The sequence below is a fragment of the Neophocaena asiaeorientalis genome, unplaced genomic scaffold (assembly GCF_003031525.2).
Source record: "Neophocaena asiaeorientalis asiaeorientalis breed wild unplaced genomic scaffold, Neophocaena_asiaeorientalis_V1.1 scaffold182, whole genome shotgun sequence".
NCBI lineage: Eukaryota > Metazoa > Chordata > Mammalia > Artiodactyla > Phocoenidae > Neophocaena > Neophocaena asiaeorientalis.
In genome coordinates this window covers 1,859,151-1,885,720 of record NW_020174648.1, presented here as the reverse complement: position 1 = coordinate 1,885,720, position 26,570 = coordinate 1,859,151, and the positions used below count along the sequence as shown (strand labels likewise).

General features: G+C 45.4%; 1 protein-coding gene across 2 annotated transcripts; it reads left to right on the top strand.

Annotated features, from left to right (window-relative positions):
• The first annotated feature begins 942 nt into the window (after positions 1–942).
• TOR3A (torsin family 3 member A) lies at positions 943–24,662 on the top strand. Of its 2 annotated transcripts, XM_024758802.1 has the most exons (6): positions 1,027–1,368; positions 2,502–2,615; positions 3,201–3,466; positions 5,069–5,247; positions 23,077–23,201; positions 23,791–24,662. In XM_024758802.1, exons 1-6 carry the CDS (start codon positions 1,101–1,103, stop codon positions 24,039–24,041), a joined length of 1,203 nt encoding a protein of 400 aa, XP_024614570.1. In that variant the 5' UTR covers positions 1,027–1,100; the 3' UTR covers positions 24,042–24,662. The 2 variants fall into 2 exon arrangements, with proteins under 2 accessions (XP_024614572.1, XP_024614570.1); XM_024758804.1 differs by lacking the exon at positions 2,502–2,615 and having other exon boundaries at positions 943–1,368.
• The last annotated feature ends 1,908 nt before the right edge of the window (positions 24,663–26,570 follow it).

The following is a 26,570-nucleotide window of genomic DNA, read 5'->3' as shown; positions in this document are numbered from 1 at the left end:
AGGAACAGACCTGGCGTTGAGTGTTACCTAAGAGACTGGAATGAACATATGAATCAATTTGGCTGTGACAGATCTGGTGCTAGGATTCACCTTATTGTATGGAGAGGCCAGCCTCAAAGCCACTGAGCCTATGAAATTAGTCAAGTCCCATGATTTCGAGACAGCAGTTTCTTTCTAGGACAAGACGGCTCTTAGGCCAGTGGCTTCAGTAACTCAGGTGATTTTGAAAAATGCATTAAGCTCTTCCAAAATGTAGCGACCTTGTTACCTGCTCAGGTTATGAGAACAGAGTCCCAGGAAAGAGGCTCCAAGGTCTTTTGCCAGTGGTGTCTGAGAAGCTGCTCACAGCCACAAGCATTTGAAAGTTGCAAACTTAAAGCCAAGAAAGTGCGCCCAGTACTCGGCCTAACTTGTTTTTAATGGGCTATGATAACATTGATATGAGACCTTGTGATTTTCCCATGGCTCTGGGAGCTTCCAAAGCCCAAATATCTCCAGACTGGAGCCCACCAGCTTCCTCTTGCTTTTTTTGGTGGACTCCAGCTGTGGAAACCTGCTGATTATTTGCTACTGTTTCATTTCCCTTTGTAGAGGAGCCACGCCCGGGCTGACTCAAGCTCCCGGGTGAGATGGTTGCCCGACTTCGTCTAACAGGTTGGCAAGAAGTTGATCTGCAGACACGGGACAGGGCACAAGTGGGTGCCCGTGTTAAGTAGGCCTCAGATGGGCCACCAGAGCTGCCCGGAAGTATCTGGGTGATTACTGACAGTGGCCATCTTAAGGCCTGACTTCAACTTCTTTGCAACCACAATCACCCAGAAGAGACTGCTTGCTGCCTGGCAGCGAGTCCCCGGTGGGTGGGCGGCGCCTGCAAGCGGCCTCGGGATGCCTTCCGGGGTACCATCCGGGTTTCGGTTCCCGGCCGGCGTCTGGCTCGCCCTGGGTCACGTGGGAGGCGAGCTCTGCCCGCCTGCGGTTCCCGTGGCAACGCCAATCCCCGGCCAATCCGGGCCTCGGAAGTGCCGGCGCCGCCCCGCCCACCGGTGGCTGGAAAGGGCCGTGGAGGACGGGCGGCGGAGGGACCGGCTGCCGACCCGGCCATGCCTCGCGACCCGCGGAGTCCGCTCTGGCTCCTGCTCCTGCTGCTGCTGCTGCCGCCCCCGGGCACGTGGGGAGACGGCGGCCGCGCGAGGCCGACGGAGGGAGCCGAGGAGGCGGGCTCGGCCGGGTCCTGGTCGGCCTTCCAGGGCCTGCGGGAGCAGCTGAGGGCGGCCGGCGCCCTCTGCAGACGCTACTGGGCTCTCTTCAGCTGCCGCGTGTGGCCCGAGGGATGCAGGCAGGATGAGGAGCCGCCGGCGCGGCCCCCGGGTAAGACCCGCCGGCTCGGGAGGGCGGGAGAGCGCGGGCTGGGTGCGCGAGGCACGATGGAATCCGGGCACGGAGGTCAGCCTCGCGCCTGCCCTGGGCCATTGTGATCGGGGTCACGAGGCGGGCGCCTTAGCCGCCGGCTTTGCTATTCCGCCCAGCCTTTGGGCCAGGCTGAGGGCAGGGAGCCTCTGCGGGACCAGGAAGGCCCGTCACTGCCGTCGTTCCCAGCCCTGGCGCAGCGCCCTAGTGCATACGAGTGGACCTGGCTGCGCTCCCCCACGTCACCCGTTCTTGACTCCTCCAGACGGATCACACTTCCTTGCTGTCTCCGAACCTGCCCTGGCATCATTCCAAGGAGCTGCCCTTGCCCACCTTCTTGATGGCTTTAAGGAAAGTCCCCGGTTGGATACATCCCCAAGTACCTTCTTCCCCTTTGCTGCTTATGGCGGCGGAGGCTGGGCTATGAGTCCACCGGACCTGAGTTCTGATTTATTCTCTGTCACTGACAAATCGTGAGGCAAGGTTGTCACATCACGGTCGTGGACTCAGTGATCTCTGAAGCTCCTTGCAGTCGATGTCGTTACTTCTAGGTCCTGTAATAGTACTGTAACGGTAATGCTGCAGTGGTGCTAGAAACATCTTCCATTTAAATCGAGAGTTCTAAATTCCAGTGAATGGTTTTTGTTTCGTTTTTGCTAATGCTGGGCATATTCAAATTGATATTTGATAAAAGAATCGAGACACTTGGGGTTGGCCGTGATCAGATGATTCTGCAATCCAAAGCAAGTAGGAAGAATGATAATCACCAGTTACTATGTGTCTCCCTCCTAGGCTCCAGACTCCTTGCAGGCAGGGCTTGGGTTTCTTACACGTCTGGCACAAATGCTTAAGGCTTATTTGTTGAGTAAACTGAGCTTTTGCTGCAGCCGGAGCTGCATCTATATATAGCAAGGCCATCTGCTTCCTCATAGCCGGAGGTGCCCATTTGTGCCCATTCCCTAGTGCGGCACAAGGAAGGCCCAGGGCAGAGCAGCAGGGAGTGGCTCTGGAGAGAGGACGGGAGAAGGGAGGCAGTGCTCAGCTCTCCCTGGACCCCGGGCTCCGTCCCTGTCTCACAGCTCCTCCTTTTCCAGGCTGGAGCCTTCCCCTGTTGGGCCAGCAGTACCTGGATATCCTGACCACCTGGTACTGCAGCTTCCAGGACTGTTGTGACAGTGGGGACTGCAGGATCATCAATAACTTCACAGGTTGGACCTTACATGGCCCTAAGGCCCAGGAATCTGTGGGGAGGGGAGGCAATTCAGGAAAATGCTAGGATGAAGGGACCCAACCTCTGCCTGCCCACAGCTGGCAGCACACCCTCCTTGTCTCCACCACGGCTCCTGATCGAAACCCTGCGACCTCATGGCTGAGAGGAAGGACAGCCTTGGAGGAGGGCTTTGCACACACTAGCTGCCTCCATTAGGTGTTTGCTGAATTGAATTAGAATGAATAAAATGAGGGTGTCTCCATAAAATATTTAGGCGGTCCTAAAACTTCTGGGTGGGAGCAACTTCCTCATCCGGGTGGGATTCTGCCGACCTTTCTGGGGTGTCTTCAGGACCTTCAGAAAGGGTGAAGTCAACGTTGATTTCTCAAACTCTTCAGAAAATAGCCCTGAATCTCTTCCGCTGCAAGGTCTGCCCAGTGGCTTCTTGTCCTGAGGCCACCAAACAGGATGGCTCCCACCTCATAGACGCTCAGTCTACGCGTGCTCAGTCTCTCAGCTGTCGCTGAGCCTGGTGGGGATGCACCTGTGGGCACCTCTCAGCATGGCTCTTTCCTGGCCCTAGGCCTAGAGGCGGATCTGCGCGTGCGCCTGCACGGCCAGCACCTGGCCCGGGAGCTGGTCCTGACAGCAGCCAGGGGCTACTTGGAGCTGCCCCAGCCAGACAAGGCCCTGGCTCTGTCGTTCCACGGCTGGTCTGGCACAGGCAAGAACTTCGTGGCACGGATGCTGGCAGAGAACCTGTACCGGGACGGGCTGAGGAGCGACTGTGTCAAGGTGTTCGTCGCCACGTTGCACTTTCCTCACCACAAGTATGTGGACCTGTACCAGGTGAGGCCGGCCGTGCCGGGGAGCTGGGCCAGTGGGGCCGAGCCCGGCTAAGGCTCCGGCAGCTGAGGCGCAGGCCCCTGTGCTGGGAGGGGGGCTGAAGCCAGCCCTGGGTGTGGCGGTTGGAGGACGGGGGCGCAGTTGCAAGGGAACCTGTAACCCACAGAGGCATCCACTCCACACAGATGAGGCCCTGAACACGTGGAGGAAAGAGTGATGTCCCAAACGCTATTTGTCCCGAGCTGTCGCCCTCCCAGCCATACAGGAGAGGCCAGGCACTGAGCTTAACCAGAGACTTCGTGTGTTGATTTTTCTGTCACAGGAGTAATGGAAGTGCCTCAGGAAGTGTGGAACAGAGAAAGCAAAAACTTTATCATGATCTCCCCACACAGACACCGCCACAGTTAGCATTCTGGTGTACTTCCTTCAGGCCATTCCCCTGTGCTCTTTTATGTCACTGTAATTATATTGGACAGAAAGTTGCATATCCCACTGTCTTTTTAAACAGGCTTATCGAAAGTGATTTTTCCACGTCTTCCCCAAACTACTCATTATATGTCAACAAGTGGAGGGCAGAAAGTGTCTCTGCTGCTCTGCTGTTTTGGGTTTCATTCAGACATGTTAGCCAGACGATGACCAAACCCCACTGCAGCATGACAGAGGTGGTTGTGTCTACGTTTGGCTTTTAGTTCCAATATTTGTAGTGTGTTAACCTGGGAAGATTATGTAAGCCTTTGAGGACAGATTGCCTGGCAATCTTTCAGTGCAGCCCGGGAGGGCAGGGGTAGGCTAATGTGTTCTAAGGGCAGGCAGCTGGTCAGCCGGGCCTTCCCAGAAAGAACTGGCTGGCTTTGCAGTAAAACAGCTGTGAATCTCAGCTTCCTCGCTGTGAAAATCACTCTCATCCCTGCCCATCCTCTCACACACACTATGGGGAGGTGGGGCTGAAGTCAGAATCCAGGAAGGCTAGAGGTGGATGGTGAGTGTGGGCTCTGCTAAAACACCCCACCCTGGGGCAGGAGCTGGCCCTGTTCTCCTGAACCCTGTAGAGCAGCATCTTTTCACTAGAGGGCTTACTATCCTGCCTGGGGCGGGGAACCCCAGTTTTGAGTTGGCTGGGTCCCAAACAGGTCCTCCCCTGGGTTCTTCCCTGAGAGCCCAGCCTGGTGCCAGCGGGTGCTCTGCTTGTGGGAGTTCAAGACGGCACCTGTGGGCATTCAAGCCTATCTCTGCCTATCACCCCCCTGTGAGAGCCTGAATCCTATCCCTGGGGAGGGTGAGTTAGGGTTAGTTCTGGGACGGAACCTCATCCTGAAGGGGAGGGAGCATGGCTGGGGCCATTTCCCAAAGGCCCTCTCCCTTTCCCCAGGCTGGCTCCACCTAGTTGGCTTTCAAACCTCAGGGCTCAGGAGAATCACCTGGGAAGCTCATTAGAGGCAGATGCCCTAGCTCCACCCCCAGAGGTTTGGATTGGTGGTTCTGCGGTGGAAACCAGCTCCAGGTGATCCATTGCAGGAGCCCTGGGGAAACCAGTGCCTCACCAGGGCCCTCCCGGGTAGAAGGTGCCTCCCACTGCACCTCAGCAGCTCCCTGTGTTCTGTGCAGGAGCAGCTGGCAGGCCAGATCAGGAAGACGCAGGAGCACTGCCACCAGACCCTGTTCATTTTAGATGAGGCTGAGAAGCTGCACCCAGGACTGCTAGAGGCCCTCAGGCCACACCTGGAACACCAGGCCCCCGAGAACCCGAAGGCCAAGTCCCCGAGAACCATCTTTCTTTTTCTCAGGTAAGGTCTGGGGAACGACAGTCAGGAGGACTGTGTGAGGGGAGGAAGAACCCTGTCCAGGCGCTGTGTGTGCCAGGCCTGGGAGCTGTTACTTGGCCTGTAAGCCTGTGGTGGAGGGCTTCCACGCTCTCCTAGGCTGCCCACCCTTTTCCACAAGGGAGACCAACACAAACTCTGGGAGAGAAAACAGTAACCCAGCTGACTGGGTGGCAGCAGGGGCGGAGAGCCTTAGGTCTCCCTGCTCCTGCCTTGATTCTGCCAAGCACTTCTGAAGGACTCTGACATCCCCTCCCCCAGCACAGGCCAGCTAACTAGCTCCCAGGACCAGCCTGGGGAGGACAAGCTGTCCCTCATCTGACCTCCTCCATGGTTCTCTTAGGATGGGGAGGCTCCCCTCAGACTCCCCAGTTAGTACATAGCCTCCTGAGAGAGGGACACTGGGAGTCCCCTCTTAGAAGGACATTAAGTGTTCTTTTTTAATTGAGGTATAATTGACATATTAGTTTCAGGTGGACAACGTGATTATATTGTGAGGTGATCACAATAAGTCTAGTTAACATCTGTCACCATACTAGTTACAAAACGTTTTTGTTCTTGTGATGAGAACTTTTAATATGTACTCTCTTAACAACTTCCAAATAGGCACTACAGTGTTATTTACTAAAGCCACCCTGCTGTACATTACATCCCCATGGCTTATTTATTGCTTGAAGTTTGTACAGTATTTGTCTTATTCATCTTTCTCTGTCTGACCTATTTCACTCAGCATAATGCCTTCAAGGTCCATCCATGTTGTTGCAAATAGCAAGATTTCCTACTTTTTATGCTGAATAATATTCCATTATATATGTGTGTGTGTGTGTGTGTGTGTGTGTGTATGTATGTATGTATATATACACACACACACATTTTTTTCTATATCCATTCATCTGTTGATGGACACAGGTTATTTCTTATCTTGGCTATTGTGAATAATGTTGCATTGAACATAGGACTGCAGATATCTTTTCAAGTTAGTGTTTTCATTATCTTTGGATAAATGCCCAGAAGTGGAATTGCTGGATCATATGGTAGTTGTATTTTTAATTTTTTGAGGAACCTCCATACTGTTTTCCATAGTGGTTGCACCAATTTATATTCCCACCAACAATACACAAGGGTTCCCTTTTCTCCACAGCCTTACCAACACTGGTTATTTCTTGTCTATTTAATGATAGCCATTCTAAAAGGTATGAGGTGGTATCTCATACCTGTTATGATTTCCATAATATCCCCCATGATTAGTGATGTTGAGCACCTTTTGTCTACCTGTTGGCTACTTGTATGTCTTCTTTGGAAAAATGTCAATTCAGATCTGCCCATTTTTTAATTGGACTATTTTTTTGCTATTGAGTTGTATGAGTTCTTTATATGTTTTGGATACTAACCCGTTATCAGATATATGATTTGCAAATATTTTCTCCCATTTAGTAGGTTGCTGTTTTATTATTTATTTATTTGGCCACACTGGGTCTTAGTTGTGCCACACAGGATCTTCGCTGCTGCGTGCGGGATCTTTAGGTGTGGCATGCGGGCCCTTTTAGTTGCGGCATGCAGGCTGTTAGTTGCAGCATGTGGGATCAAGTTCCCTGACCAGGGATCGAACCTGGGCCCCCTACATTGAGAGCGCGGAGTCTTAACCACTGGACCTCAGCGAAGTCCCTGCCTTTTTGTTTTGTTGATGGTTTCCTTTGCTGTGCAGGAGCTTTTTGGTTTGATGTAGTCCCACTTGTTTATTTTTGATTTTGTTGCCTTAGCTTTTGGTGTCAAATCCAAAAAATATTTGCTAAGACCAATGTGAAGTAACTTACCACCTATGTTTTCCTCTAGGAATTTCATAGTTTCAGGTCTTAAGTTCAAGTCTTTAATCCATTTTTAAAAACTTTTTATTTTCTATTGGAGTACAGTTGATTATTTTGTTAGTTTCAGGTGTACAGCAAAGTGATTCATTATACATATACATGTATCTGTTCTTTTTCAAATTCTTTTCCCTTTAGGTTATTACACAATATTGAGCATAATACCTTGTGCTATACGATAGGTCCTTGTTGGTTATCTATTTTAAATACAGTAGTGTGTATATATCAATCCCAAACTCCCAGTTTATCCCTCCCCCCCACCTTTCTCCTTTGGTAACCATAAGTTTATTCTCTAAGTCTATGAATCTGTTTCTGTTTTGTAATAAGTTCATTTGCATCATTTTTTTAGATTCCTCATATACGCGATATCATATGATATTTGTCTTTCTCGTCTGACTTCACTTAGTATGATAATCTCCAGGTCCATCCATTATTTCATTCTTTATATATATTTCATTTATATATATTTCATTCTTTATATATATGTACCACATCTTCTTTATCCATTCCTCTGTTGATGGACATTTAGGTGCATGGGTTTATCTCTGGGCTTTCTATCCTGTTACATTGATCTATATTTGTTTTTGTGCCAGTACTGTACTGTTTTGATGACTAGCTTTGTAGTATAGTCTGAAGGCAGGGAGCCTGATTCCTCCAGTTCTGTTATTCTTTCTTAAGATTGCTTTGGCTGTTTGGGGTCTTCTGTGTCTCCATACAAATTATAACATTTTTTGTTCTATTTCTGTGAAAAAATGCCATTGGTACAATAATGCAATAGGGGTTGCATTGAATCTGTAGATTGCCGTGCGTAGTATAGTCATTTTGACAATATTGATCCTTCTAATATAAGAACATGGTATATCTTTACATCTGATTGTGTAATCTTTGATTTCTTTATCGGTGTCTTACAGTTTTTGGAGTACAGGTCTTTTGGCTCCTTAAGTAGGTTTATTCCTAGGTATTTTATTCTTTTTGATGCAGTGGTAAATGGGATTGTTTCTTTAATTTCCCTTTCTGATCTTTTGTTGTTAGTGTATAGAAATGCAACAGATTTCTGTGTATTAATTTTGTATCCTGTCACTTTACCAAATTCATTGATGAGCTCTAGTAGTTTTCTGGTAGCATCTTTAGGATTTTCTGTGTATCGTATCATGTAATCTGCAAACAGTGATGGTTTTACTTCTTTTCCAATTTGAATTCCTTTTCTTTTTATATCTTTTTCTTCTCTGATTGCCATGGTTAGAACTTCCAAAACCTATGTTGAATAAAAGTGGCAAAAATGAGGGGGCTTCCCTGGTGGTGCAGTGGTTAAGAATCCACCTGACAATGCAGGGGACATGGGGTCGAGCCCTGGTCTGGGAAGATCCCACATGCTGCGGAGCAACTAAGCCCGTGCGCCACAACTACTGAGCCTGCACTCTAGAGCCCGCGAGCCACAACGACTGAGCCCATGTGCCATAGCTGCTGAAGCACCTAGAGCCCTTGCTCCACAACAAGACAAGCCACTGCAATGAGAAGACCGCACACTGCAACGAAGAGTAGACCCCGTATTATCTGTTTTTTACGTGTTAGTGTATATATGTCAATCCCAATCTCCCAATTCTTACCACCCCGCCACTGCTTTCCCCCTTTGGTGTCTGTATGTCTGTTCTCTACTTCAGGGCTCGAACCCGTGTCCCCTGCATTGGCAGGCAGACTCTCAACCACTGCGCCACCAGGGAAGCCCGCACATCTTCTTTATCCATTAATCTGCCCATGGGCATTTAGCTTGATTCCATGACCTGGCTATTGTAAGTAGTGCTGCAGTGAACATCAGGGTGCATGTGTCTTTTTGAATTATGGTTTTCTCTGGGTATGTGCCCAGTAGTGGGATTGCTGGGTCATATGGTAATTCTATTTTTAGTTTTTTAAGGAACCTCCATACTGTTCTCCACCATGGCTGTATCAATTTACATTCCCACCAACAGTACAAGAGGGTTCCCTTTTCTCCACACCTGCTCCAGCATTTGTAGTTTCTAGATTTCTGATGATGCCTGTTGTAACTAGTGTGAGGTGATACCTCATTGTAGGTTTGATTTGCATTTCTCTAATAATTGGTGCTGTTGAGCAGCTTTTCATGTGCCTCTTGGGCATCTGTCTGTCTTCTTTGAAAAAATGTCTATTTAGGTCTTCTGCCCATTTTTAGATTTTTTGTTTTTTTAATATTGAGCTGCATGAGCTGTTCATATATTTTGGAGATTAATCATTTGTCCATTGATTTCATTTGCAAATATTTTCTCCCATTCTGAGTGTTGCCTTTTCGTCTTGTTTATAGTTTCCTTTGCTGTGCAAAAGCTTTTAAGTTTCATTAGGTCCCATTTGTTTATTTTTGTTCTTATTTCCATTACTCTAGGAGATGGATCAAAAAAGATCTTGCTGTGAGTTACATCAAAGAGTGTTATTCCTATGTTTTCCTCTGAGAGTTTTATGGAGTCCAATCTTACATTTAGGTCTTTAATCCATTTTGAGTTTATTTTTGTGTATGGTGTTAGGGAGTGTTCTAATTTCATTCTTTTACATATAGCTGTCCAGTTTTCCCAGCACCATTTGTTGAAGAGACTGTGTTTTCTCCATTGTATATCCTTGCCTCCTTTGTCATAGATTAGTTGACCATAAGTGCGTGGGTTTATCTCTGGGCTTTCTATCCTGTTCCACTGATCTGTATTTCTGTCTTTGTGCCAATACTATGTTGTCTTGATTACTGTAGCTTCGTCATATAGTCTGAAGTCAAAGTCTGATTCCTCCAGCTCCATTTCTTCCCCTCAAGATTGCTTTGGCTATTCGGGGTCTTTTGTGTCTCCATGCAAATTTAAAGACGTTTTGTTCTAGTTCCGTAAGAAATGTCATTGGTAATTTGATAGGGATCGCGCTGAATTTGTAGATTGTTTTGGGCAGGATAGTCATTTTCACAATATTGAGTCTTCCAATCCAAGAACATGATATATTTTTCCATCTGTTTGTGTCATCTTTGCTTTCTTTCATCAGTGTCTTACAGTTTTCTGAGTACAGGTCTTTTACCTCCCTAGGTTGGTTTATTCCTAGGTATTTTATTCTTTTTGTTGCAGTGTTGAATGGGATTGTTTCCTTAATTTCTCTTTCTGATCTTTCGTTGTTAGTGTATAGGTGTGCAAGCTATTTCTGTGCATTAATTTTGTATCCTGCAACTTTACCAAATTCATTGATTAGCTCCAGTAGTTTTCTGGTGGCATCTTTAGGATTCTCTATGTATAGTACCATGTCATCTGCAAACAGTGACAGTTTTGCTTCTTTTCAATTTGGATTCCTTTTATTTCTTTTTCTTCTCTGATTGCTGTAGCTAGGACTTCCAAAACTATGTTGAATAATAGTGGCAAGAGTTGACATCCTTGATCTTAGAGGAAATGCTTTCAGTTTTTCACCTAAGAATGATGTTTGCCTGGGTTTGTTGTATATGGCCTTTATTATGTTGAGGTAGGTTCCCTCTATGCCCCCTTTCTGGAGAGTTTTTATCATAAATGGATGTTGAATTTTGTCAAAAGCTTTTTCTGCTCTATTGAGATGATCATATGGCTTTTATTCTTCAATCGGTTAATATGGTGTATCACGTTGATTGATTTGTGTATACTGAAGAATCCTTGCATCCCTGGGATAAATCCCACTTATTTGTAATTTATTTCTAATCTCATAGCGTTGTGATCAGAAAAGACATTTGGTATGATTTCAATTTTCTTAAATTTACTGAGGCTTGATTTGTGCCCCAAGACGTGATCTATCCTGGAGAATGTTCCATGTGCACTTGAGAAGAAAGTGTAATCTGCTGTTTTCTGATGGAATGTCCTATGAACATCAATTAAATCTATCTGGTCTGTTGTTCATTTAAAGCTTGTGTTTCCTTATTAGTTTTCTGTCTGGATGATCTGTCCATTGGTGTAAGTGAGGCAATAAAGTCCCCCATTATTATTGTGTTACTCTCGATTTCCTCTGTTATAGTTCTTAGCCATTGCCTTATTTATTGAGGTGCTCCTCTGTTGGGTTCATATATATTTATAATTGTTCTATCTTCTTGGATTGATCCCTTGATCATTATGTAGTGTCCTTCCTTGTCTCTTGTAACATTCTTTATTTTAAAGTCATTTTATCTGATATGAGTATTGCTACTCCAGCTTTCTTTTGATTTCCATTTGCATGGAATATCTTTTTCCATCCCCTCACTTTCAGTCTGTATGTGTCCCGAGGTCTGAAGTGGGTCTCTTGTAGACAGCATATATGGGTCTTGTTTTTGTATCCATTTGGCAAGCCTGTGTCTTTTGGTTGGAGTATGTAATCCATTCACATTTAAGGTAATTATCGATATGTATGTTCCTATTACCATTTTCTTAATTGCTTTGGTTTGTTTTTGTAGGTCTTTTTCTTCTCTTGTGTTTCCCACTTTGATAAGTTCCTCTAGCATTTGTTGTAGAGCTGGTTTGGAGGTGCTGAATTCTCTTAGCTTTCGCTTGTCTGTAAAACTTCTGATTTCTCCATCGAACCTGATTGAGATCCTTGCTGGGGAGAGTAATCTTGGTTGTAGGTTCTTCCCTTTCATCACTTTAAATATATCATGCCACTCCCTTCTGGCTTGTTTTCTGATGAGAAGTCAGCTGTTAACCTTATGGGAGCTCCTCTGTACATTATTTGTCATTTTTCCCTTGTTCCTTTTAATAATTTTTCTTTGTCTTTAATTTTTGTCAGTTTGATTACTATGTGTCTCGGCATGTTTCTCCTTGGGTTTATCCTGCCTGGGACTCTCTGTGTTCCTGGACTTGGTTTACTGTTTCCTTTCCCATGTTAGGTAAGTTTTCGACTATAATCTCTTCAAATATTTTTTCCGGTTCTTTCTCTTTTCTCCTCTGGGACCCCTATAATGCGAACGTTGTTGCGTTTAATGTTGTCCCAGAGGTCTCTTAGGTTGTCATTTCTTTTCATTCTTTTTCTTTATTCTGTTCCACAGCAGTGAATTCCACTATTCTGTCTTCCAGGTCCCTTATCCATTCTTCTGCCTCAGGTATTCTGCTATTGATTCCTTCTAGTGTATTTTTCATTTCAGTTATTGTATTGTTCTTCTCTGTTTACTTGTTCTTTAATTCTTCTAGGTCTTTGTTAAACATTTCTTGCATCTTCTTGATCTTTGTCTCCATTCTTTTTCCGAGATCCTGGACCATTTTCACTATCATTCTGAATTCTTTTTCTGGAAGGTTGCCTATGTCCACTTGGTTTAGTTGTTTTTCTGGGGTTTTATCTTGTTCCTTCATCTGGTACATAGTCCTCTGCCTTTTCATTTTGTCTGTCTTTCTGTGAATGTGGTTTTCATTCTACAGGCTGCAGGATTGTAGTTCTTCTTGCTTCTGCTGTCAGCTCTCTGGTAGATGAGGCTATCTGAGAGGCTTGTACAAGCTTCCTAATGGTAGGGACTGGTGATGGGTAGAGCTGGATGTTGCTCTGGTGGGCAGAGCTCAGTAAAATTTTAATCCGCTTGTGTGCTGATGGGTGGGGCTGAGTTCCCTCCCTGTTGGTTGTTTGGGCCAAGGCAACCCAGCACTGGAGCCTACGGCCTCTTTGGTGGGGCTAATGGTCGGACTCTTTGGTGGACTCCAAGGAGTACTTCCCAGAACTTCTGCTGCCAGTGTCCTTGTCCCTGCAGTGAGCCACAGCCGGCCCCTGCCTCTGCAGGAGACCCTCCAACATGCAAGTAGGTCTGGTTCAGTTTCCTATGGAGTCACTGCTCCTTCCCTTGGGTCCTGATGTGCACACTGCTTTGTGTGTGCCCTCCAAGAATGGAATCTCTTGTTTCCCCCAGTCCTTTCAAAGTCCTGCAATCAAACTTCGCTAGCCTTGAAAGTCTGATTCTCTGGGAATTCCTCCTCCTGTTGCCGGACCCCTGGGTCGACGGGCTCAGAACCTTCACTCCAGTGGGTGGACTTCTGTGGTATAATCGATCTCCCATTTGTGAGTCACCCACCCAGCGGTTAAGGGAGTTGATTTTGCCGTGATTGCGCCCCTGCTACCGTCTCATTGCGCCTTCTCCTTTGTCTTTGCATATGGGATATCTTTTTTGGTGAGTTCCAGTGTCTTCCTGTCGATGATTGTTCAGCATTTAATTGTGATTCTGGTGTTCTTCCAAGAGGGAGTGAGCGCACGTCCTACTCTGCCATCTTCAAGATGATCATATGGTTTTTATAATTCAATTTGTTGAAGAATTTTTTGATTTGCAGATATTGAAAAATCCTTGCATCCCTGGGGTAAATCCCACATAATCATGGTATACAATCCTCTTAATGTATTGTTGGGTTCGGTTTGCTAGTATTTTGTTGAGGATTTTTGTGTCTATGTTTAACAGTGATATTGGCCTGTAACTTTCTTTTTTTGTGGTATCTTTGTCTGGTTTTCCTATCAGAGTGGTGGGGCCTCAGAATGAATTTAGGAGTGTTCGTTCCTCTGCAATTGTTTTGGAATAGTTTCAGAAAGATAGGTGTTAACTCTTCTCTAAATGTTTGATAGAATTCGTCTGTGAAGCCATCTGGTTCTGGACTTTTGCTTGTTGGGAGTTTTTTAATCACAGTTTCAATTTCAGTACTTGTGATTGGTGTGTTCATATTTTCTGTTTCTTCCTGGGTCAGTCTTGGGAGATTGTACCTTTCTAAGAATTTGCCTATTTCTTCTAGGTTTTCCATTTTATTGGCATATAGTTATTCATAGTAGTCTCTTATGATCCTTCGTATTTCTCTGCTGTCTGTTGCAACTTCTCTTTTTCATTTCTAATTTCATTGATTTGAGCCCTCTCCCTTTTTTTCTTGATGAGTCTAGCTAAAGGTTTATCAATTTTGTTTATCTTTTCTACGAACCAGCTTTTAGTTTCATTGATCTTTTCTATTGTTTTCTTTGTCTTTCATTTACTCCTGCTCTGATCTTTATGATTTATTTCATTCCACTAACTTTGGGTTTTGTTCTTCTTTCTATAGTGCTTTAGGTATAATGTTAGGTTGTTTGAGATTTTTCTTGTTTCCTGAGGTAAGATTGTACTACTATAAACTTCCCTCTTAGAACTGCTTTTTCTGCGTCCCCTAGGTTTTGGATCATTGTGCTTTCATTTTCATTTTTCTCTAGGTTTTTTTTTATTTCCCCTTTGATTTCTTCAGTGATCCACTGGTCATTTAGTAGCACTGTTTAGCTTCCACGTGTTTGTTTTTACCGTTTTCTTCCTGTAGAGTTCTAATCTCAGTGTTGTGGTTGGAAAAGATGCTTGATATTATTTCAGTTTTCTTAAATTTACCGAGGGTTGCTTTGTGGCCCAGCATGTGTTCAATCCTGGAGAATGGTCCATGTGCACTTGAGAAAAATGTGTATTCTGCTGTTTTTGGATGGATTGCTCTATAAATATCAAGTAAGTCCACCTGGTCTAATGTATCATTTAAGGCCTATGTTTCTTTATTGATTTTCTGTCTGGATGATCTGTCCATTGATGAAAATGGGCTGTTAAAGTCCCCCACTCTTCTGTGTTACTGTCAGTTTCTCCTCTCATGGCTCTTAGTAGTTGCCTTATATATTGAGGTGCTCCTTTTGTGTATCTAGGTGCTCAAATATATAGTTGCATATATATTTATAGTTGTTTTATCTTCTTGGATTGATCCCTTGATTATTATGTAGTTTCTTTCTTTGTCTCTTATAACAGTCTTTATTTTAAAATCTATTTTGTCTGATATGAGTATTGCTCCTCCAGCTTTCTTTTGATTTACATTTACATGAAATACCTTATTCCACCCCCTCACTTTCAGTCTGCATGTGTCTCTAGGTCTGAAGTGGGTCTCTTACACACAGCATATATACAGGTCTTGTTTTTGTATCCATTCAGCCAGTCTGTGTACTTTGGTTGGAGCATTTAATCCATTTACATTTAAGGTAATCTTTTTTAATAAATTTATTTATTTTTTATTTATTTTTGGCTATGTTGGGTCTTTGTTGCTGTGCTCAGGCTTTCTCTAGCTGCGGCGAGTGGGGGCTACTCTTCATCGTGGTATGCGGGCTTCTCATTGCGGTGGCTTCTCTTGTTGTGGAGCACAGGCTCTAGGCACACAGGCTTAAGTAGTTGTAGTACGTAGACTCTGTAGTTGTGGCTCGCAGGCTCTAGAGCACGGGCTCAGTAGTTGTGGCACACAAGCTTAGCTGCTCCATGGCATGTGGGATCTTCCCGGACCAGGGTTCGAACTCGTGTCCCCTGCATTGGCAGGCAGATTCTTAACCACTTCGCCACCAGGGAAGTCCTATGGTAATTATTGATATGTATGTTTTTATTGCCATTTTGTTAATTGTTCTGGATTCGTTTTGTAGGTCTTTTTTTTCCTTTCCTCTTGTTCTCTTGTGATTTGATGACTAACATTAGTGTTGTTTTTGGATTCCTTTTTCTTTTGTGTATCTATTGTAGATGTTCAGTTTGCGGTTACCATGAGGTTTTGATATAACAGTCTATATATAAACAAGATTGTTTTAAGTTGCTGGTCTTTTAATTTCAAATGCGTTTCCAATATCCTGCATTTGTACTCACCTTTTCTCATGATTGCTGGTTTCAATATCATATTTGTGTGTGGGTGATTTCCTACCTTTACTGTATGTTCACCTTTTCCAGTCAGCTTTTCCATTCATAATTTTCTTGTTTCTAGTTGTGGCCTTTTCTTTTCTGCCTAGAGAAGCTGCAAAGCTGGTCTGATGGTGCTGAATTCTCTTAGCTTTTGCTTGTTTGTAAAACTTTTGATTTCTCTATTGAATCTGAATGAGAGCCTTGCTGGGTAGAGTATTCTTGGTTGTAGGTTCTTCCCTTTCTTCACTTTAAATACATCATGCCACTCCCTTCTGGCCTGCAGAGTTTCTGCTGAGAAATCAGCTGATAACCTTATGGGAATTCCCTCGTGTGTCATTTGTTGTTTTTCTCTTGTTGCTTTTAGTATTTTTTCTTTGTCTTTAATTTTTGTCAGTTTAATTACTGTGTGTCTTGGCATGTTCCTCCTTGTATTTATCCTGCCTGGGACTCTCTTTGCTTCCTGGACTTGGGTGACTGTTTCTTTCCCATGTTAGGGAATTTTTCAGCTATTATCTCTTCAGATATTTTCTCAGGTCCTCTCTCTTTCTCCTTCTGGGACTCCTATAACGCGAATGTTGTTGCATTTAATGTTGTCCCAGAGGTATCCTAGACTGTCCTCTTTTCTTTTCATTCTTTTTTCCTTATTCTGTTCCATGGCAGTGATTCCCACCATTCTGTCTTCCAGCTCACTTATCCATTCTTCTGCCTTAGTTATTCTGCTATTGATTCATTGTAGTGTATTTTTTATTTCAGTTATTGTATACGTCTTTTTTTTTTTTTACTTTTATGAGGATTGCCTTCCTCACCTTGTAACAGATTTTTTCTTTATTTAATTTACTAATTTATTTATTTTTGGCTGTGTTGGGTCTTTGTTTCTCTGCGAGGGCTTTCTCTAGTTGCGGCAAGCGGGGCCACTCTTTGTGGTACGCGGGCCTCTCACTATCACGGTCTCTCTGGTTGCGGAGCACAAGCTCCAGACGTGCAGGCTCAGTAGTTGTGGCTCACAGGCCTAGTTGCTCTGCGGTATGTGGGATCTTCCCAGACCAGGGCTCGAACCCGTGTCCCCTGCATTGGCAGGCAGATTCTTACCCACTGCGCCACCAGGGAAGCCCTGTCTGCTTATTCTTTAGTTCTTCTAGGTCTTTGTTACAAACATTTCTTGTTATCTTCTAGATCTGTGCTTCCATTCTTTTTCCGAGATCTTGGATCATCCTTACTGTCATTACTCTGAATTCTTTTTCAGGTAGATTGCCTATCCACTTCATTCAGTTGTTCTTCTGGGGTTTTATCTTGTTTCTTCATCTGGGACACATTCCTCTGCCTTTTCATTTTGTATAACTTTTTGTGATTGCAGTTGAGCTGGGTCTTGTCCCTCTGGTGGGCAGGGCCATGTCAAGGGGTGTGTTTAGCAGGTAGCTGTACGCTCAGGAAGACTTTAAGCACCCTGTCTGTTGATGGGTGTGGCTGTGTTTCTGCCGTTTGGCTTGAGGTCCCAGCACTGGAGCCTGAAGGCTGTTGTGGGACCAGGTCTTGGTGAGAAAATAGCAGCCTCCAGCAGGGCTCACGCCAATGAGCACTCCCCAGAACTACCGCCACCATTGTCTTTGTCTCCACAATGAGCCACAGCTGCCCCCTGCCTCCACAGGAGAGCCTCCAATACCAGCAAGTAGGTTTTGTCTAGGCTCTTAGGGGAGGTCACTGCTTTCTTCCCTGGGTCCTGATGCACATGAGACGTTGTGTGCACCCTCCAAGAGTGGAGTTTCTGTTTCCCCTAGTCCTGTGAAATTCCTGTGCTCACACCCCACTGGCCTTCAAAGCCAGATTCTCTTGGGGCTCCTCCTCCTGTTGCCAGACCCCCAGGTTGGGGAGCCTGACGTGAGGCTCAGAACTTTCACTCCTGTGGGAGAACTTCTGTGATATAATTATTTTCTAGTTTGTGGGTTGCCTACCCAGCAGGAATGGGATTTGATTTTATTGCAGTTATGCCCCTCCTACTGTCTCATTGTGGCTTCTTCTTTGTCTTTGGTTGTAGGATATCTTGTTTGGTCAGTTCCAGCATTTTTTTGTGGTTAAGTTCATTTTGCATGTAGCTTCCCGGTACCATTTATTGAAGAGACTGTCCTTTCCCCATTGCATACTTATAGCTCTGTCGTAAATTAATTAACCATATATGTATGGATTTATTTCCAGACTCTATTCTGTTACATTTATCTGTTTGTATGCCAGTACCATACTGCTTTGATTGCTAAAGCTTTGTAATATAGTTGGAAATGTACACACTAGGAGTTCCCTCTTACTGTGTGCCACAGGCTCTAGAAATGGCTTGCAAAATGTTAATTTTGAAATCAAGCTGTCCAATCCTATCTTTTTATGGCAGCTCCAACAGAAAGTCCTGCCTAAGGTCTGTTAGCAGTCAAGTTTGGGTCCCTGTTGGCCCGACTTGAATGCTTCACAAGCAGCTTCTTGTACTCAGTGGAAGCCAAAGCACTCCTCCCCACTGTCACCCGCCTCCTGCAGGCCAGTACATGCTTGCTAGGGGATTTCCCCCAGCTTTAGGGTACACCCTGTGAGGAGAAGTAAGGGGTCTGGTTTTTCATCCAGGCTTGGAATGTGTGAAGGAGTGAGCTGTGGAGGGCAGATCTTGGTTCGTTGTGGACCCGCAAGACAAGGTGGAACCAGTTTATTAAACTGTTGCTGGGTTGGGATTTTGGTGTGTCAGTGGCAAGTCCTTCCTGGTCTGTAAATAAGGCTGACGGAACGCTACAATGCATTGCAAAGGAGGGCCTTTGGGAGCCCCCAAAGGTGATTTTCAGAGAAAAGCAGAGAAAGATTTTCTGATATGACTTGAGTGATCAGAATCAGGAGGCAAGGACAGTAAACTCTGTGATACTACTTATCACCTTCTGAGGTAGCCCAGAAGTGCGGATCTCTTCCTGTTGCAGTGAACTAGGTAGGGGCTCCAAAATGCAGAGGAGGCAAAATAAGGAATCACCTTGGTTCACCAAGGCTTCTCCACCCAAGCCCTGGCAGGGGACCCCTGGAACCATTCCTGCAGGCAGAGTCCTTTTCTCAGAACAGAAGGAAGCCTAGTGCCCAGCTACCTCAGGACACCCTTCCTATTGCAGGGATCCTTTGACTTCACGTGTGGCTTCTTCCCCCCTCCACTGACTGGCTCCTTCCTCCTTCCTCCTACCAGGCCAAGCCTGCTTCTGCCTTGTGGCTGTGGCCAACGTTTCCCCAGCTTGGCTCAAGGTGCCAGGGTACTGACTTCCCTACCAGTTCTCAGCTTGGAAAACCTCACCCTTGCTGTTGCCAGGATTTCCTAATGCGACCCAGGTGACCCTGCTATCTCTAGGCAAACTTTGCGTTTGTAGTGTTTTGGTCATTGACCTGCTGGCAGTGCCCCTGTCCCACCACCTGCCCTTTCCCCCTAGTGACCCAGCGGCTGTGCACTGTCTGAGGCCACGGGGTCCTGATGAGCAGACACTGGCAGAGTGGAGGCAGGGCCAGGAAGAGAGCCACTGTCGACAAGCTACCCTTTGGGCCTACTGTGGCAGGGGATGCAGAGGCTGCACTGGCCCTGAAGGAGCCTTTGAGCCCCTAGGGAGGAAGATGCACACTGGTGACTGAGAGGCAAGGACATGGCTTCCAGTTCCAGTGGCCCTGGTGTGGGCCTGGCCTGTGAGAGCCAGTGGTCCCCAACAGGCCTGGGTGGACTGTCTGGAGCCCGTGGGCCAGCTAGGCTGTCAGTGCGGTGCAGCAGCTTGCACCCCTGCCTCGGGCAGCCAGAAAGCAGCACCTCTAAACCCCAAAGTTTTCAGCTAGTCTAGTGATAGGTGGGGGAAGATGGTGTCTCTGGACTTGATTTCTACAATAACCTTACCTGTGTGGTGAGGACTCTTATATTTAAAAGAAAAGCACAGCTGATTCAAATTGATGGTGTAAACAAATCACTAGTGTAAGGCCAGTGGTTTAATTCTGAAAAAAATCCTAAACCTGCTATTTGAAGTGAAGTCCTAGCGGCTCTGCTGGCCCCCCTGCAAAGTGGTGGTGTCGGACGGCGGAAAGGAGGAGGTGGCAGCTGAAGCAGGGGGTGTAGTGGGGAGTGGGGCTATGGCTAGAGTTGCCCCAGCACTCAGCCAGTCCTTCACCTGGGCCTGAGGAATTTGGGGCTCCTGGCCAAGTACTAACTGCTTGGTTAGTAGTTAGTAACATTGACTAACTAACTACTAACATTGACTACTTTTGCCCATTTCTACCAAGTACAGAAGGCTCTGGGAATGGAGTCACGGGGCAGGACAGGCACAGTGGAACTCTGGGGATCAGAGCTACTGGCCTCTTCCGTTGAAGCTGTAAAGTGAAGAGGGTAATTAATGCCTGTTCTCTTTGGGCTGCTGTCAGAAAAAGAATGGATGGAAAGGGCTTTGAAAAATGCAGAGAACTATACAAATGTCAGTTACTCATGGAATCAAAGGCCTTGTACCCCAGCACATAGCAGGTGCTCACAGAAGTGTCTATTTTTTGACCACTGAATCCAAGGTGACCTAAGGAGGGCTTCTTAAATTGTCTGCTTCAAGTCTCTCATCTTACAAATTAGGAAACTAAGGTTCAGAGAGATTATGATTGAGTCAAGTTTGTATCTGTTCTTCAGGGAAGACTTAGCAGTTAAGGCTGGGTTTTGTGATCACAGTTCTGGAGAGGTCTTTGAGCCTCCTTCCTCTGTGGTGAGATTTCATGTCGTCCTGTCCCGGAGCCAGGGGAGAGAGTTTGTTTCTAGAGGTGCCTTCTGTCCCTTGATCCCTTCAGACCTCCCAGTCAGCAGGCAACCTGGGAGGCTATGCAAGGGAATTGAAGTGTTCTGGGAAGGCAACATCTGTTTAAAGGTGTAATTGTTGGTGCCTGAGGAGCTGAAGACTAGGGGTGGGGTTGGAATAGAAAAGGGGCCCAGGTTATGTATTGGTGGGTGAGATAAAGCCTGTAACGTGGAGGAAGAAATTCAGAAGGGAGGTGGAGATAGTGTAGATAAACATGCAGAGATGTCCATTTATTCAGTAAACATTTAATAAATATTGAGCGCCTGACAGGTGCTAGGCACTGGGTTACCACAAACAGGCTAAGCTTATGCTCTCAACAAACTTAGTGTCAGGTGGCTTTCTGGGCAGAAATGGGGAAGGCACTGGAGTCTGTGCCCCTGGGGCTGAGCAAGTGAATCCTCTTCCTCGCCCTTTCACCCTGGATGCCTGTCCTGCAGCCCATGGAAAGGTAAACCCTCCTTTGCCTCCTGTGAGGAATGCAGGATTGGGCAATCCCTTGGCAGTGGGCAGGTCTTGCCTCAGCTGATGCAACTGTGGTCTTGCGTGTACACAGATGACCTGCCTGGCAGGCCTTCCTGCAGGAGGAGGAGTCGGGCCACAGCTTCAGGAAGTAGAAGTGTCGTCATAAGCAGCTTCCCCAGCTATAGATGCCAGGGGAAGTCTGGCTGAGCAGCTGAACTTGAGCAGGGAACCCCCAGCCTCTCTAGCTGGGGGCTTATGGCCTCAGGTAAAATCTAGCTCAGTGGTCAGCTTATCCATTTGGAAGCCAAATATAAAAATAATGAAATCTAAGACAGGACACCATAAAACTCCTTGAAGAGAACATAGGCAAAACATTTTCTGACATAAGTTGTGGCAATATTTTCTTGGATCAGTCTCCCAAGGTGAAAGAAAGAAAAGCAAAAATAAACAAATAGGACCTAATCAAACTTAAAAGCTTTTGCACAGCAAAGGAACCCATCAACAAAACGAAAAGACAACCTGCTACGGAATGGGAGAAAATATTTGTAATGCAACCAACAAGGGCTTAATTTCCGAAAGATACAGACAGCTCATACAACTCAATATCAAAAAAAAAAAAAAAAATCAAAAAACGGTCAGAAGACCTAAATAGACATTTCTCCAAAGACATACAGATGGCCAACAGGCACATCCAAAGATGCTCAACATTGCTAATTATTAGAGAAATGTAAATCATAACCACAATGAGGGGACTTCCCTTGCCCCTCACAATTCCAAGCAATGAGGTCGCTCAGTGGTTAAGAACCCACCTGCCAATGCAGGGGACACGGGTTCGATCCCTGGTCCGGGAAGATCCCACATGCCGCGGAGTGACTAAGCCCGTGCGCCACAACTACTGAGCCTGCGCTCTAGAGCCTGCGAGCCACAACTGCTGATCAGCCCACAGGCCTAGAGCCCATGCTGCACAACAAGAGAAGCCACTGCAATGAGAAGCCCGTGCACCACAATGAAGAGTAGCCCCCGCTTGCCGCAACTAGAGAAAGCCTGCGTGCAGCAACGAAGACCCAACGCAGCCAAAAATAAATAAAAAAAAAAAAACCACAATGAGGTATCACCTCACACTGGTCAGAATGGCTATCATCTAAAAGTCTACAAATAATAAATGCTGGAGAGGGCGTAGAGAAAAGGTAACCTTCCTGCACTGTTGGTGGGAATGTAAATTGGTGCAGCCACTATGGAAAACTGTGGAGGTTCCTCAGAAAACTAAAAATAGAGCTACCATGTGATCCAGCAATCCCACTCCTAAGCATATATCCAGAAATGATAAAAATTCTAATTTGAGAAGATACATGCAGTGTTCTTTAGCAGCACTAGTGTGCTCTTCTTTAACATCCCAGTTTTCATAGCAGCACTCCACAATAGCCAAGACATGGAAACAACCCAAATGCCTATCAACAGACGATTCGTTTAAGAAGATGTGGTACACACACACACACAATATGGAATGTTAACCGGCCATAATAACAAAATATTGCCTTTGCTGGATGGACCTAGGGAATATCATACTAAGTGAAGTAAGTCAGAAAAAGTAAATATTATGTGATATCACTTATATATGGAGATATCACTTATATATGGAACCTAAAAAAAATAATACAAATGAATCTATATACAAAACATAAATAGATCCACAAACGTAGAAAACAAAGTTCTGGTTACCAAAGGGGAAAGGGGGGGTGATAAATTAGGGGTACGGGATTTACAGATACTATATAAAATAGATAAGCAACAAGGATTTACTGTATAACAGAGGGAACGATATTCCCAACAATATTATAATCACCTATAATGGAAAATTTTCCCAACAATATTGTAATCACCTATAATGGAAAATAATCTGAAAAAAAATATATAAAACTAAATCACTTTGTCGTTCATCTGAAACTAACCCAATATTGTAAATCAACTCTACTTCAATTTAAAAAAATCAACAACAGAATTTGTTAACCAGGCTTGTCTCTTTCAGTAACCTTGGGGGCAATATCATCAATGAGGTAGTCCTGAACCTGCTTAAGGCTGGGTGGTCCCGGGAAGAAATTGGGATGGAGCACTTGGAGCCCCAACTCCAGGCTGGGATTGTGGAAGCCACAGGTAAGTGACTCCCAGCCTTGCAGAAAATAAGCCTCTGTTGAGAGGGGAGGAGGAGGGTGATGTGTATGTACTAGAAGGTGTACTCATGAGATAGGGTATTCAGGATCACAGAGGATGCGCCATATAATCATCTCGTTGTCAACTTCAGATAGGCACTAGAAAAGTGCCAAGAAAGCTGAAGTCCTTTTCTGAAAGTCCTTTGTAAGGGAGTAAGCTGGCCGTGGCCATACAGGCAGTGGTCTATGGAGCATGCAGACCCTGAGGAAGAAAGTCTCACTGTGAGAGCCTCAGTGGCTCAGCCTCCAGTTGGATAGGTAGGGTCACTCCACCTTCTGCTTTCTGCCATCCAATGAAACCATAACCTGGCAGGCATAGCCCCTCTCCCTCTCTCACACATCCAGTTAATCATGGCCCTGTTTCCCTAAAGGAAGACACAGGTGCATAGTTCTTGACATAAAGTTCAGACAGCCCTCCTGGAGTTGGCATATAAGAACAAACCTTGCCCAGGCCTAAGGGTGGGGGACACCTCATAATTCCAGTTGGGTTCAGCCCCGGGTCAGACTCCATGTAACTTTGCTCTTGATTTTAGACAGTGGCTTTGGACACAGCTGTCTTGTGAAGGAAAACCTGATTGACTTCTTCATCCCCTTCCTGCCACTGGAGTATCGTCACGTGAGGCTGTGTGCACGTGATGCTTTCCTGAGCCAAGAGCTCCTGTATACGGAAGAGGCACTAGATGAAATCGCCAAGATGATGGTGTACGTCCCCAAGGAGGAACAACTCTTCTCTTCTCAGGGATGCAAATCTGTTTCCCAGAGAATTAACTATTTCATGCCTTGAGAGCTAGATGAAAACTTCCCAAAGCTGCCTTCCTTCCACTAATAGGATCCAGGGGCCTGTCAGCACACTGTCCAGAACGTTAACGGGTTGGAGGGGCAGGCTAGCATCCAGCAGCCACAAGCACTAAAAGGGAGGCCTTACATCAGAGACAGAGCCAATTCTTAAAATCACTTGGTGCCTTACAGAGCCACATTCCAAAATGGTCGGCCAGCTGGTTGGAGAAAGTCATGTGGGAGATAAATCCCAAGGATTTATTAGCATATCAGCTCCTGCCTGATGCCTGGGCTTGGGGGTTGGGCCTGAGGCTGCAGTATTCTCAGTGACAGAGAAGGGAAAAATGAACTTCTGCTTACCAGTGGCAGGAACTGGGTGGGTTAGCTTTCAAGTTGTTATTCCCAGAGGGAAGCTGATCAGCTTCTATCTGTGAGATCAGGAAAGAGCCTCAGGCTGAAGGAAAAAGTGCACAGAGGAAGATTTTTTTTTTTTTAAATCAGGTCAGTGTAGGCTAAGCCTTGTTCTGCTCTGCAGATTTAAATCAATTAAAATTATTTTTTTAAGTTAGGGACCTTGACATGATTTTATCGTATGTAAAGATTAATAAAATTTTGTATTTTTCTAAAACCCTCGGCTTACTTACCTTCTTACTGAGCCCTAGTAATCGTGCTCACTCAGCAAAATTCCACATGCCAGGTAACACTGGTGGGGACTGGTGGAGACGGGGGACATATACTGGCACTCACAGAGCTGACAGGGTGACTGCCTCGTCTGCCAGTTTACTTCAGTTTGCTTTGGAACCACATCAGCTGAGCCAGGCTATTTCAACCTCTTACTGAAGAAGCATCCACAGCATACTGCCCTTATATTTATGAAAACAGCACTCCTGTGCTCCCAGCTTTAAAAAGAAAAACAGTCATCGTTGAGGATTGAATGACCATGTGTAAATGTGTACTTTGTGCCTCTATACACAGGAGGTGCTCATTATGTGTTTTCCCCTTCCCTTGATTCTTCCCTTCTACCACACTTATGGAATTACACACGGCTCTTTCATATGTGTCATCACCTCACGTGGCCCTCTTATTTACAGTCCTCCCAACCCTCTCACCTTTAGCCCTGGTAAAATGGAACACTTCTGCTTCTCTCCTGTTTAACACTTTATTACATTCATTCATTTACTTGAATTCATTTACCTCTAGGTTAGGCAGTACCCGGCCTGAGCAACATTAGATACCCAATCAATACTCACATGAATTAAAGGAACTTAGTTTTACACCACCCATGGGACAGACGTAAACCTGGCCTAACTGCACAATAAAATAGGGGCCGGTTTTAGGTGCTGGCTCCTTGTCTCACTCTAGAGCATTTCAGGAACAGCATGCAGCCACCCAATCCTGTAACATAACAAACTCTGTAAATACACACTTTAAAAGGTATGTTCTATAGCTTTAGGTCTCAGAGCCACAGAGCAGCTGACATGCTTTTAGCACTGGCCAGCCATGTTTGATGTCATAAACATTGGGTCTGAATCTCATACCTCGGGAACCAAAACAAGCAGCAGGCTGCAGTGGTTCCGAACACTCCTCTGGAGCCAGACTCCTCTGCTCAGCGGCTCCGCCACTTGCTGTTGAGACCACGGGGAAAGCTACTGGCTTCAGTTTAACTTTGGTTTCCACTTCTGTAAAAGTGAACATAACTGTACCCACCTCACAGGGCTGTGAGAATTAAATGAATTAATATTAAGTACTCAGCACACAGAACTTTAGGTGTTTTAAGAATAATAAAACCTAGTAAAACTGCTGTCAGTTTTGGCACCATACTCAAAGCCCAGGCTGGGCCTTTCCCTCCATTCTAATTCTTGGAACCCTGCAAGTTTTGTTTTAGGTAACTAACATTTGCAAACATACCATGTGTCATACTACGTGCTAAGCGCTCTATAGCCTAGTCAATACCTCATGTAATACTTAACACTTAGGGACCAATTTAATCACCATTTAATGACTGAGAAAATTGGGGCTCTGAGAGGTTAAATAACTTGGGTTAAGTCACAGAGCTAGTCAATGAGGGAGTGGGATTCAACCCTGGCAGTCCAACTCTAATTCCTATGCATTAATGACAATGTTTCTAAAATGATTTTCTTGGCAAATGCTATAGCCTCGGGTGTGGAAAGTGTGTGGAACAATGGGAGGTTGGAAAGTGGGTGGAAACAATGGGAGGTTCTCCTTGAATGACTCTGAAACAAGCCTTCCTAAACTAAACCAGAAATGCATGGGAGAAAAGGACTGAAAGTGGCATGTTAAGGAGGTGTATAAACTGATGCTTACAGGGTCAGGGAGGACAATTTTTCCTTTTCCCCTTCTAGCATCTTTGGCTGGCCTAATAATTAAATTGACATAAGATTAACAGGAGAAAAACAAAAGTTTAGTAAAATGTACACATGAGAGAGACCTAGGAAAACTAACTCCAAAATGGCAGAAACTATCACCTTAACTACTATTTTCAGCTGAAGACAAAAGCAGATATTGGGGCTGGGAG

Coding starts and splice junctions, on each gene's coding strand:
- TOR3A (XM_024758802.1), top strand. CDS start 1,101: ATGCCTCGCGACCCGCGGAGTCCGCTCTGGCTCCTGCTCCTGCTGCTG. Junction 3,467..5,068: donor AGTATGTGGACCTGTACCAG/GTGAGGCCGGCC, acceptor TGTTCTGTGCAG/GAGCAGCTGGCAGGCCAGAT. Junction 23,202..23,790: donor TGGGATTGTGGAAGCCACAG/GTAAGTGACTCC, acceptor TCTTGATTTTAG/ACAGTGGCTTTGGACACAGC.